This window comes from Streptopelia decaocto (assembly GCF_964273445.1).
Source record: "Streptopelia decaocto genome assembly, chromosome: 2".
Taxonomy (NCBI): Eukaryota; Metazoa; Chordata; class Aves; order Columbiformes; family Columbidae; genus Streptopelia; species Streptopelia decaocto.
The window spans coordinates 139,764,801-139,777,817 of record NC_138655.1 but is presented as its reverse complement, the minus strand read 5'-3'; the positions used below and the strand labels follow the sequence as shown (position 1 = coordinate 139,777,817).

Sequence of the window (13,017 nt, the reverse complement as noted above, 5' to 3'; positions counted from 1 at the left end):
AACCCATGTGAATTTAACAGATAAGATGTCGTGCCTCCAGGGGACTCTCCTTTTTAGAAAAGGTTACATTTTAAAGTGTAACCACCCATAGCAAAAACAAATTTGCTTTCTCATCATTGCCTGGCATTATATAGCTGCTGCCAAAGATGTCTCCAGTGTGTTCCAGATGAGCCCGTAACAAGGAGTTCTTACCATAAAACTTTTACAGTTGTTAAGGATGGATGGAGCATTTTGCACCATGTTTATTTGTGTGTGATGCCTGATTATCGTTTGGCACCATACCTGTCAATTTAAATTACTTTTTTTTTTTTAAATCCTTCCATAAGTTTTTTTCTGTATTAACTCACTCCCTATCTTTGCTCTTTTTATCTTGTTCCTCCTAGAAACTATTACTAATTTGTGTTAATGGTTTATGTACTTCTTTTCTCTTAAAACTGAAGTTTTTTATTTGCTTTATTTCCTGAAATTTGAAACAGGCTTTTTTTGAAACTGTGTTATTGGCATCTTGTTCTTTTCCAGAGGCCTGGTACTCTACTGGTCTGTGCAATCTCCTGTGATCCCAGTATTTTCTCATGTAGATTTAATGCTTCCTCTACCAGTATGCTGCTGGTTAGAGCCTGAGCTATTATTTATATGAACATACACTTTAGCTAATGTTTTCCTGTGCTGACTCACACAGACTTGCTAGGGTTGTCTCATGTGTTAAAGCAGATGCATAGGAATTTCCTGAAACACAATTCTGATTTCTTAACTTCCCATAATTCTCCCTGATTTTTATAGGTCTATTCAGTCAACTCACTTCTTCCTTCTGCTTGAAGGCATTGTTAGTCAGTTTTTGACCCTTCCCCACAAAGAGTCCTCTGAAGAACATCTGGCAAGGAATAATTTATGATTATTACACATGTTCATGTCAATGAATAAGGAAGAGCAGAACCTGCCAGCAAAAGCTGGTATTAGCCCTCTGCTGATTGCAGGTCACTCATGGTCCTGCCTGGACCTAAGTTCAGATGCCCAGAGCCCAAATCCGTTGCCTCAGGCAGGAGGTGTTCTGGTGCACTGAGCATATGCCTGTGTGGTTAGTTGCAGGAATTTGTCATTCTCTGGTTTTGAATTACACTTGAATTGACAAATGGTTTTGAGTTTCATTTTTTTCTAGTCCTGATGTTGTGTAGCAGATGCCTTTCCTGCTTCTTCTTCTGATTATTATTTTTCTTCCATGTCAGAGGACTACTACATATTCTCCCTTATTGAGCTATAACTTGATTATCTGGAAATTCTTCTGCTATATACATGATACCAGTCTGAATGGGCATTTCAGTTTCTGTAAATGTTCTTGAGCATGCTATGCCCTCTGGGCAGTTTTGACTCTGCTTTTTATAACCTTTTTTTCAAAGCTACTCTAATAGATGTATGCTACCTTCACTTTGTACTTTCTACACTTGATTACTAGAGGAACTGAATTAGAAATACACTTCTGTTCAGTCTCTTCCCTTTCATTGTTTAAGTCCTCTGTAGCCATCAGGTGGGGAAGTGATGTCCCAGGTACGTGGATGAGGCTTGCAGTTTCCATATCACTGCTTCTGCTCAGGTGAAAGTCCTTTATCTATCTCAGAAATAACACTTTTCAAGATGCAACCTGAAAGACCTCGTTCATGATGTCTTGGAGCATTAGGTTCTGTTTTGATTAGTCTCAGAAGCCTCATTAGCTCTCTGACAGATATCAGCTTCAATGTTTGGTGAAGATTATGAAATAATACTCCACAGGTGGCATGTTACCCGTTTTGCGTTTTTGGTACCTTCTAAATGCTCTACACTCTGTGATGGGAAAGATGGCACACACACAGGTTTGGGGAAGCTGGAAATCTTTGTCTCTGCCACAGATCGTCACTTGGAAAATAAAAAATTTGCTCTTGAACTTGAAGTAATTTTCTGCAGTTAATGTTACACCTCGTTGCAACCTGGTAGAAGTCCTGTGTCGTTAATTAGTGCAGTAGCATACAGACAGAAGTTAGCATGCTATTTTTTTGTTCTTACAAGACAATTTTTACACTTAGAGTCTTTCCACCTGACATTTACATACTCTTTATGTTAAGCAGTCACATTGCATTGCATTTTCTTCCCCCTTTCTTTTCAACATAATAAAACATCTATGAGTGTGATTTCCAAACTGTTTAAGCTGGTTGAAACTGCTGTTGTTCTGGAATGAAATTTCCAGCAGAACAAGCTTATCCTTTTATCACATCAGAATAATGGATAATATTGACCTTGGAGGTAGTGAAGGAGGTGTTTGCCTTCCTGTGTATCACCTGTCAGCCACTGTTAGAAGAAGTGAACTTTGCTGGCAAGCCTTTGATCCAGCCCAACACAATATATATATGTGTATATGTATTATATACCCATAGCTATAGATGTGTGTACTTGTCTATCTGTGTTTATCTTCATAAAAATCTTTTGCTGAGTCTTTTGCTTCTCAAGGGAAGAAACTTGCTTTTCTTTTCTCCCTAACTGAAGAAATGTCAAAACTACGAAATAAACTGGACCAAAAAAAACCCCAAAACCCCAAATCAAAACACAAAACAAACAAACACCCCCCCAAAAAACCAACCAAACAAACCCAAACAAAAAAAAAAAAAAACAAAACCAAACCCCCACAACTTAAAAACAAACACATCTCATTCTTCCCAAAACAACCCTGACTTTGGCAGGTGGTTTGCCTCTAATCCTATGAAAGTTTTATTTGAGATCCGCGCCCTTTAGGCATGTGGCCTTTTTTATTTTTCTCCAGTGCAAGGTGAAGTTCTTTTGTATTCAGTGTACATATTTATACTCTAAAATAGTAGTTTTGCACAGTATGTAAATAGAATATTGCAAGTTTTATAAGCTAGCTATCTGGTCAAGGTTTAGTTACTTAGTAATACACATCAGTTTGCTCTCTTTGAATGACTTAAGATCCATGGCTAAGGTGTATGTGTTACCTTTTCGTTACTTTTCAAAAACTAAATGCAGCAAAACACTAATCTTCTACCAACTCACCTAAATGTAATATTAAATAAATGTAAACATTCAGATAAAAATTATTCAATAAGTGATAGATTACTGCATTGTCTCTGGCCTCTTTTTGGGAGAGCAGCTTCTCCTCTGTTTCTGTAACCTCTATTAATTTTCAGTCCTGCATGAACTGATCCTATTAACACATAAATCAGTTGCATAAGAAATCTAATTTTAAAGCAGACACTAAAGTCAGATTTTTGTCTAAAAGATAGGCATCATTTCTGTCTGCCTAAATGCTTGGTGTGCTGTTCTTGCCTGTCTTCCTCTTCAGGTGTATGCAGCCTTCCCCAGTTTTAGGAATCTGTTAATTACTAAGGTAACTGCATCCTTCCTGGTTGATACTTTTTACTGAGGCAAGATCATTTCAGAGTTCAGTGCAGAGAGTGGATTTTTCTGTTCTGGCACAAGGATAGCTTTAATAGTCATTAACCTGGAGATATACTGTGACAGTTGGTCCAGTTCCTGTGCTTTAATAGCCTGGAGAACAAGTGGACAGCTATAAACACGGCACCCAGCCCTTTAACAAAAAGCTCTATGGTTGCTCTTGCTCAGGTTGTTCTTAATTTAGGGCTGCATGTTATAAGGTTAGAAAGACGCCAGCAACAGGACAGTATCAAACAGTGGTACAGCTCAGATTAATACTCAGTTGTTGATTGTTGAACATCTTTGTTTCCCTTGAACATTGCCCTAGAAAACAGTCCAACTTGCAAGGTTTAAAACAGAAAGAAAAAAGTGTGATCAAACTGACCTGTTATTGTACATAGGATAAAACCTTAAGAATGGGAGCTAATTACTGTGAAACATGTGAATGGTTTTGTAAAAGAAACTTTACTGTTGTGTCAAAGAAGACAAAATATACATTGGTTAAAAACCCCCAATATCTTCCATTCTTGTGATTTCATCTCAGTTAAGCCTCTTGGCCTATGTTTTACTTTCAAGTTTTTCTAGTAATGAATTTATTTCTTTGGAGGCATATAACAAAACAGATCTTCAGTTTTGATTTTCAATAATTTACAGTGATACTGTGAACATAGTATTTTCCCCTCGAGGATAAGTTTATATTGAAGTTTAATATCCGGCAGTTTCAGAAAAAAAAAAAAAAAGCGCTATTTAAAACTTAGGCTCAGGAGTGTGCCAGTTAAGTGTGACATTCACAAGCTGTTTTGCAGTTATGAAAAATGCATGAGAACATAACCCACACATCTTCTGTAAGAATAGTCAGGTGACTTTCAGTGTAATTTTCCATTAAAGCTTTCTTTACTACATGGGTTTTGAAAATTTCCAAGAAAGAGAAGTATTCACATGGCAAGGTAGTGCAAGGACTCATAGTGCAAGATCTGGGATTAAAGCTGTTATCCTTTCTGCAGTCTGTTTCTATAAAATGGCTATTTGAAATGACCGGGTCAGAAGAGACAGTTTCCTCTCATTTCTTTTTTTCTCTCTGTTATTTTTAATACTCTCATGTCAGTTTGAAATACTAGCTTGTTCTATTTCTGTATTCACCATTTTGGCATACTCTTTCTATCCTTGTTACTATGATCTGTATTTCCTTAACCAGAGGGAAAAAAAAAATATCTAATCTTGGTTACTGTAAGCTGTGCTGCTAAAGATGCTCACTCCCCATGCTCAGTGGTGCTCTTAGACTAGTCTTGCACTGGAAAAATGTAGACTAATAAGAGAAATACCTTAATAGATATATTGTTTTCAAAGAAAGTGACGCATAAAGGCAAACAAGCGAAACTCTCAGTGCGTTTCCTGAAGGGAACATGCACCGTTCTACATGCCAGTTGCCAGTGTCCTCTTGGGGATAACAAGATCCACTACAACCTGTGCTGACTTTCACAGTGACTTGGGATTATGGTCAGCTCTTCAGAGGCATGAGGGTCTTTACTCCCTTCTGTCTTACTTATTTATCTGTCTTTCCTGTTTGAGTTGTCCGGAATATTTCTCCCTAGCATGAAAATTCACTTTCCAGTGATTTTCCAGTAGTATCAATTTCTTGCTGACTGGTTGTTTACTGTCTATTTAATTTTTGCCCCTTAAATAGTTCAGTCTCAGTCGCACATGCACCTGTGTTTTATTTTTTTCTTAGCTTTGAAAGTTCATTTTTTTTTTGTAGCAAATACAAAGCTCTAATGCTGAACAACAGGCTTCTTTATGCCTAAGTAGTCCCAATGAGATCTCCCTTTGGCTTGTATCCAACAAATAATGATGAAATTTTCCTAGAAAAGATTTGAAGGCTTTAATTAACTAAACAAAAAATTAACATATTCAGTAAATAACCAGTTTTCAGACATGGTGAAGATTGTCCTTTTATCACAGTCACATTATGTCACGACATGTTTTGGTCAAAAGCCAGCTGAATATGAGCCAGCAGTGTGGCCAGGTGGCCAAGATGGTCAATAACATCCTGGCTTGTATCAGAAACAGTGTGGCCAGCAGGACTAGGGAAGGGATCATCCCCCTGTACTCGGCACTGGTGAGGCCACACCTCAAATCCTGTGTTCAATTTTGGGCCCCTCATTACCAGAAAGACCTTGAGGTGCTGCAGAGAGTGCGAAGAAGAGCAATAAAGTTGGTGGAGGGTCTGGAGCATAAAGTCTGATGAGGAGCAGCCGAGGGAACTGGGACTGTTTATGCTGGAGAAAAGGAGGCTGAGGGGAGACCTTATCGCTGTCTACAACTACCTGAAAGGAGGTTGTAGCATGGAGGGTGTTGGTCTCTTCTCCCACGTAGCAAGTGATACAACGAGAGGAAATGGCCTCAAGTTGCACCAAGGGAGATTTAGATTGGATATTAGGAAAAACTTATTTGCAGGAAGGGTTCTTGGTCATTGGAACAGGCTGCCCAGGGAAGTGGTTGAGTCACTATCCCTGGAGGTGTTTAAAAGACATGTAGATGAGGTTCTTAGGGACATAGTTCAGAGGTGGACTTGGCAGTGTTAATGATTGAACTGGGTGATCATAAAGGTCTTTTCCAACCTAAATAATTCTCTGATTCTATTTTGGTGTTTTAGAGGATTAAAACACAGCAAGGAGGAGTAAGAAGAAAGGAAAATTAACAGTGGTAGAAATGTTGTAATGTCAGGTCTTCAAAAAGTAGCTTTGAACAAACATCTGTCACAATGTCTGCATTCAGCCAAAATTAGCTGAAATTAGGGTAAAGTTAATACTCTATTCTGTTGCGAAATCTTGTCTGGGTCAAATGGGAGGGTTGCACCAGCTTTCTATAATATAGGGGAACTGGTTGTGAGTTTGCTGCTTGTGAGATATGCCAGTGACTGATGCAAACACTGTACATCTATAGATCTCACTCACTACATGTATTTTAGTCAAGGCATATGTTTTTAACAGAAATGGTTGAAAATGATAGCATAATGTGGAGAAATCTGAATAACAAAATTCATGGCCATGAATCTGAAAAAATAACTTTATGGAAAGGGGAGTGCAATAACAAAGTAAAGTAGGCTGAAATGGTTATAATTTTCAGCAGTCATATAGAACTTCAAATTATTTAGATCCATTCTGTAGTCTTTTATTTACATCCTTTGAAGCTTAAAATTTTCATATCTTTGCATTGTCTCCATCAGTCTTCACCTCCTTTATAGTCCAGAAACAAAAGGAAAGGTAAGTAGTATCTGAAATTACTACATTTGTAAGCAACTTGTAACTGTAGGTTTGAATTAATGTGTGAGGCTTCATTAAAAAAAAAATAATCAGAAAATGCTGGAGAAATGGTAAATTTGTCCCTCCATTTACCAGAGTAATTGCATGTGGTAAGTGAGATCTGTCTTGGTGTTTCATTACGAAATGCCATGCAAATTCGTTTGCAAAGTCTTCTGCTGCCTCAGAATTTATTTAAATTTTTGGGGTAAAATGCTCTGAAGTGCTTTTCTACACCAGACACTTTCAAAAACTGGAAGTTTTTAAAGATGACAATTGAAGGAACAATAATGTGTATTTCCACAAAGGGAGGTCTAATAGTGTGAGAACATGGGCGATCCCATCTGGTGATCCAGGTGGACGAGAGCTGAGCTCCACCACAGAGGTGCTGTACCCTGGAAAGAGAAGAGCATGGGCCACAGGGTGTTACTGCACATGGGTGGCTCATGTGTTTGGCTTCTGTTTTTTTCTGGTCTGCTCTTGCCCAGCATGAGCAGGAACTGGATAAGTGGTCTGGGCTGCTTGAGGAGGGTGGGAGGTCAGCCGTCCTGCTCTAGAGCTGAGCCCTGGGCCCTGCATGGTGTTGCCCCTGAGGACAAGATAGTGGAAACCATCACCTCTTCAGCACCATCAGGTTGAACTCTCCTCCCCATTCTGCCAATACCAGCTTTAGTGTTTTGCCTGTTCTTGGTGAGGATGCAGCAGCTTCCAGGAGGAGAATGAGTGAAAAGACATGACCTTCAATCTGTTCTTCTGGCAGCTGGGTTACAGAGAAATGAGCTTGAGCTTGCAGGAATAATTACTGTAGATGATCTACTGTGTGGTAATGGATTAAAGGTATCCTGTTTCCTATCAAGATCTTAAGGCATTACAAGCTGTTGTGACCTTTATATTATGGTTTCCAGTGATATAAAATAAAAGCAAATCTCAGTGTGAAAATAGGAATGGATGTGAAACACGTGTATAAACTCTGTCCTTTTTCTTTTATGCTATGATGAAACCAACAGTGAACTGTTAACGAGGGCAGCATTTCCACTCTAAACAAAGCTACTCACTGTGTGTTCACTGCAGCCTGCCATTTGGGAAATGCTTTGCCAACCCTCTTCATTATATGGGAGACACTTAAAAACATAACCACTTTTTTCTATAGTTTTGTAATGTTGCATTAGTCCATAATTGGATACTCAAATTAGGTTACTTGAATAAATATTTTATTCACTTCTATTAGTGACATGTGTAATGAAATGGTGATTAAAAAAATAAAAAATTTGTTTCTAACAAGCTAGAATGAATTTTTCAAGCCCAGATTGGGAACTGAGGATGTTACTGCCTTATCTATAATGAATTATTCCAAACAATGCAAGAGGAAAAATATCGAAAGAGTTCCCATATAGCAAATTTTCATCAGTCTATTAATACTTTGGAATTGAATAGCAAAATAATGGTTGTTCTAGGCATTAGAAGGAGATGAAAGGGCTCAATTTTGCAAACATACCTGTGTATATCCTGCTGCTATTCAATAGAAAGCTGGGATATTAGTCTAAAAATGGTATATATATGCCGAAGTGCCAGGATTTTGGTTTAGAACAAATGTAGAATAGTTGAGTAAGAGAATTTTTGCATTTTCTGGCTAATAGTTAATTGAGTGTAGTGGAGAGGTATGAGGTACCAAGTCATCTTACCTGGGATGTTCTTGTCTGTTTAAATAGAAGTAATTTTTAGGCTCAGTTGATTTAAAACTTTTGACCCTGGTTTTAAAGGACTTTATACACAGGTGTGTCCTGTACTGTAATGTTTGTTTCCTTTCAAAAACCTGAAACTTCAGTACTTTTTGTAAATCAGGCATAAGATCCTAAATGTGTGTGTACACTGTGTGCAGCTGCTTGAGAGTCTTCCAGTTGAATTCAACCCTAAACATGCTAGATTTGCTTGGCTGCTTTTCTTTATAATGTTATAACAAGCGTACTAACAAATCAGTCACTGTATGTAATATGAGCATCAGTGCTGACCCTACAGAATTTCTGTTCTGTACTCTTTTGGTCGTTTAGGTACAGGACATCTGAGCACTGCAGTCTAAAATATATGCAGATAATGCTGAGGGCAGCTGCAGGTCGTTTTTTGCAGTGTCCTTCTGGTTTTGGGGGGGGGATGGGGAATGAAAGGCTCTTTCCTTCTAGACATCTGAAAAATGGGGAAATTTGGGAAAATATGATGCCTTCAAAAAACTCAAACATTTTCTGAGAATTTAATAGGAAAGTTTTCATGTCAGGTGAATTCCTGTTTTTGCAGTGTTGTGGTGTTCTCTCCCAGGGCTGTGTAAAAGTGCGGACAGTACCAGTCCATCACAAAGGCCAGCTGAGCTATCTGGTCCTTTGAGCAAGAATCACTTGTTTGGTTGATACAGTTTTAGACCCCTCACTTAGGCAGCAGATATTAAGGTTACAGGACTTCATTCAACTATGCTGCATATACATGCTACTAAAAGCATAGTGTGATTATATCCATAATCTGAAGACTGTAAACATAATTCAGAATCAAGATACTCATTATTGATGCTTTCCTGTAGTATTTTGACCACTATCTGAACAATGTTTGATGTATGAGACATTAAGTACTTAGAGCAATGCTTTTGGATGGACTTTAGCCTAAAAAAACTAAGCAACTCTTTAAAATTGATTTTGTAGGGCAGATTAAGATTGTTGCTTATATCTCTTACAAAAGATAAGATGGCTTAGTTGTTAATGATCTTTTTCCCTGTATGAAGTGTTATATGTGAAAAAAAAAAACAAACAGAAAAGTCTCTTTGATTAAGAACAAAATCCTTTTGATAGTTCCAGGGATGTAAGTGTATGGTTGATATCAGCAACCACCATCTGGGGTGTTGAATGATGTTTTATTTGAGTAGCCTATTATATTGTTTCATTAGCTCTGCTATTAATTTTTTTTTTTTTTATTGTTGGCTGCTGAAAACATGCAAGTCTATGAGTTTTGATTATGACATTTGGTCTCTAAAGGCTGAATCAAAGCTGTTGATATTGTGCCGGTGCAATACATGCTGAAAGGCCATCTTTTTTTTTGTTTTGTCTAGCCTACAAGCCCTAAGTTTGGAAAAGCAGATTCGTACGAAAAACTGGAAAAACTTGGAGAAGGGTCCTATGCAACAGTATACAAAGGGAAAAGCAAGTAAGTGATTTTTTTAAATTTAATTTTGTGTAGAAATGAAGGTAAGCAGAAAATATTAACTCTTGTTGCAACACTTACACAAAGATCGTGACGAATGAATGCACAGTGCTACTGACTGCCAGGTGCTCTAGTGAAAGAGGCTGAGACCATGTCACATAGGTAACATACTACCTTTGCATCAGAACAATGTGAGATCCCAAGTTGTTAATCTGATATTTTGTTTGCACTTTAAGGTTGCCCTAGGGGTAAAAGCACAATGTACTCTCAAGTAGATTCTTCTGATGTTCTGAGAGCAATGCTGAATATATGCAATAAGTTGCTGTTGTTTTGTTTGTCATTATTAAAAAGCTTGAATAAAATAACATGAAGGGAATTAATAGAATTTTGGACTACTGAAGGTTTGGTTTGTTTACAAGAGTTTATTTACAATTGTTGCAACTACTCCGGCTCAAAATAATCTACAGTATACAGGTCAATTTTTTTTTCCAGCCAATTTAATATTATTTTTTGCAACTTTTTTAGCTCCAATGCCCTAAGTGCCTCTCCATTGTATAAAGTAAATCAGTAAACACACTTACAATATATTTATTGAGCTAGTGCTTTAGTTGAGAGTTATCTTTTGTCAAGCAGAAGGTCTTCTGCAAATTTGTATATTTAATGAAATTTTCATGTTCAAATTTTCAATAATAAAGCAGTTCTGAGAGAGGGATTGGCTACATGCCGTATCTTTCTTTAAAAACATTGTCTTGTGAATGATAGTTGAGGCAACTTACCATTCCCAGCAGAAAGAGTATCATGACAATCATGGGACGGAATAACTACTGAAACAAAGAAATACATGTTAACATTTTACAGGGTCATTGTGTTGGGTAGGTACTGAAAAATACTTTTTTCACTGAGTATTTGTAATAAATCAGGATGAGTAGTGTCCTCATCTCTCAGTAGCTTTGAGACTGATGAGTGTAATGGCAGCTGATATGAGTAGAAACATGTTCTAAATGTAAAAAAAGTATTTACACATCTGCCATGCCCGTGCATGTATTGTCTTTCACTGGCAGCTTTCTTCAAGAAAATGGAGTTACATCGTATTGTTAATGGTTCACTTACACATCACCATATGTTCCAGACATTATACATATGTAAGCTTTTTATTGGGGTCTATGTAATATGAGAAAACCGTATGGATTTCAGCTTGTGCCTTACTACTAAAACCCTTTGAAAATCACAGCACGTATCCAATGATAGTTATCCCATATACCTTGGCTTTCTATAAGACTGAACTAAGCCAACAGGACTACTACATGTCCTGTCAATCAGTGGAACAGTCTGAAAGTTAAAAACAAAGCAAAGCACTTCCTTGTAGCTATTTCATTTAGCGGTGATTTGTGAATGTGTTATGAAACATAGATTGATTAGAAATATTAGTTTGTTTTAGTAGAGCTGACTGCAGATGTGTAAGAAATATGATGTTAATGGTAGTTGAACAATAAATTGAAATCACTGGGTTCTACATTTCTCCATTATAAATAACAAGCTCTACAGAAGGGTGAGTTATATATATACTTTATTCTGTGCTTCGTAACATTTTTTGCAAGGTCTTTAAAATGAATTTTGAAAAAAATGTGTGTTATTAGGATGTAGATAAGAATGCAAACACAGAGAATATTCCTAATGTTATAGTAATATTCTTAATGATAACCTTCAAAGGTTATCTAGTCCATCCCTCTCCCCTTGCAATGAGCAGGGACATCTTCAACCAGATCAGGTTGCTCAGAGCCTCGTCCAGCCTGGCCCTGAACGTTTCCAGGGATGGGGCATCCACCACCTCTCTGGGCAACCTGGGCCAGTGTTTTACCACCTCATTGTAAAAAATTTCTTCCTTATATCTAGTCTAAATCTACCCTTCTTTAGTTTAAAACCATTACCCCATATTCTGTTGTAACAGGCCCTGCTAAAAAGTCTGTCCCCTTCTTTCTTATGAGCCCCCGAGTACTGAAAGGCTGCAATAAGGTCTCCCTGGAGCCTTCTGTTTTCCAGGCTGAACAACCACAACTCTCTCAGCCTGTCCTCACAGGAGAGCTGTTCCAGCCCTCTGATTATTTTTGCGGCCTCCTCTGGACCATCTCCAACAGGTCCATATCTTTTCTGTGCTGAGGACCACAGAGCTGGATGCAGGACTCAGGTGGAGTCTCACCAGAGCGGAGTAAAGGGATAGAATCACCTCCCTTGACCTACTGGCCACAGCCCTTTCGATGCAGCCCAAGATACGGGTCAGTTTTCTGGGCTGCAAGCACACATTGTTGGCTCATGTTCAGCGTTTCGTGCACCACTACCCCCAAGTTGTTCTCTGGAGTGCTGCTGTCAATCCCTTCATCTCTCAGCTTCTAGTAATACCATGGGTTGCTGCTACCCAGGTTCAGGACCTTGCACTTGGCCTTGTTGAACCTCATGAGGTTTGCAGGGGCCCACTTCTCAAGCTTGTCCAGGTCTTTCTGGATGCCATCCCATACCTCAGGTGTGTCAACTGCACCACTCAGCTTGGAGTTGTCTGCAAACTTGCTGAGGGTCCACTCAATCCCGCTGTCTATGTTCCTGATGAAGATACTAAACAATACTGGTCCCAGTACAGACCTCTGAGGGACACCACTCACTGCTGTTCTTCATCCAGATGCTGAGCCATTGACTGCTATTCTTTGGATGTGATCATCCAACCAATTCCTTATGCACCGAACAGTCCATCTATCAAATTCATCTCTCTCCAATTTAGAGAAGGATGTTATCAGGGACCATGTCAAAGGACCATGTCAAAGTCCAGGCAGACAGTATCCCTAGCTATTCCTTTGTCCACTGATGTAGTCACTCCATCATAGAAGGCCACTAGGTTGGTCAGGCAGGACTTACCCTTGATGAAACCATGCTGGCTGTCCCAAATCACCTCCCTGTCCTCCATGTGCCTTAGCATAGTTTCTAGGAAGATCTGTTCCATGATCTTCCTGGGCACAGAGGTGAGGCTTTTGTTTGGCATTTTTTTTTCCTAGCTGAGAACTGAATAATTCCCATGTGACACAGCACCACCCAGGTTCAGCTTGCCCAGTCTAGACTTCTTACTCTTGAACTAGAG

At 38.6% G+C, this 13,017-nt stretch overlaps 1 protein-coding gene across 2 annotated transcripts in view; it reads left to right on the top strand.

Moving 5' to 3' along the window:
* The window catches only part of CDK14 (cyclin dependent kinase 14), a 320,901-nt gene that overhangs the window by 83,453 nt on the left and 224,431 nt on the right, over nt 1-13,017 (top strand). For both annotated transcript variants that reach the window (XM_082044834.1, XM_082044833.1), the window contains exon 4: nt 9,802-9,896. In XM_082044834.1, the coding sequence (XP_081900960.1) occupies nt 9,802-9,896 (95 nt within the window). The remainder of the gene's footprint in view (nt 1-9,801; nt 9,897-13,017) is intronic.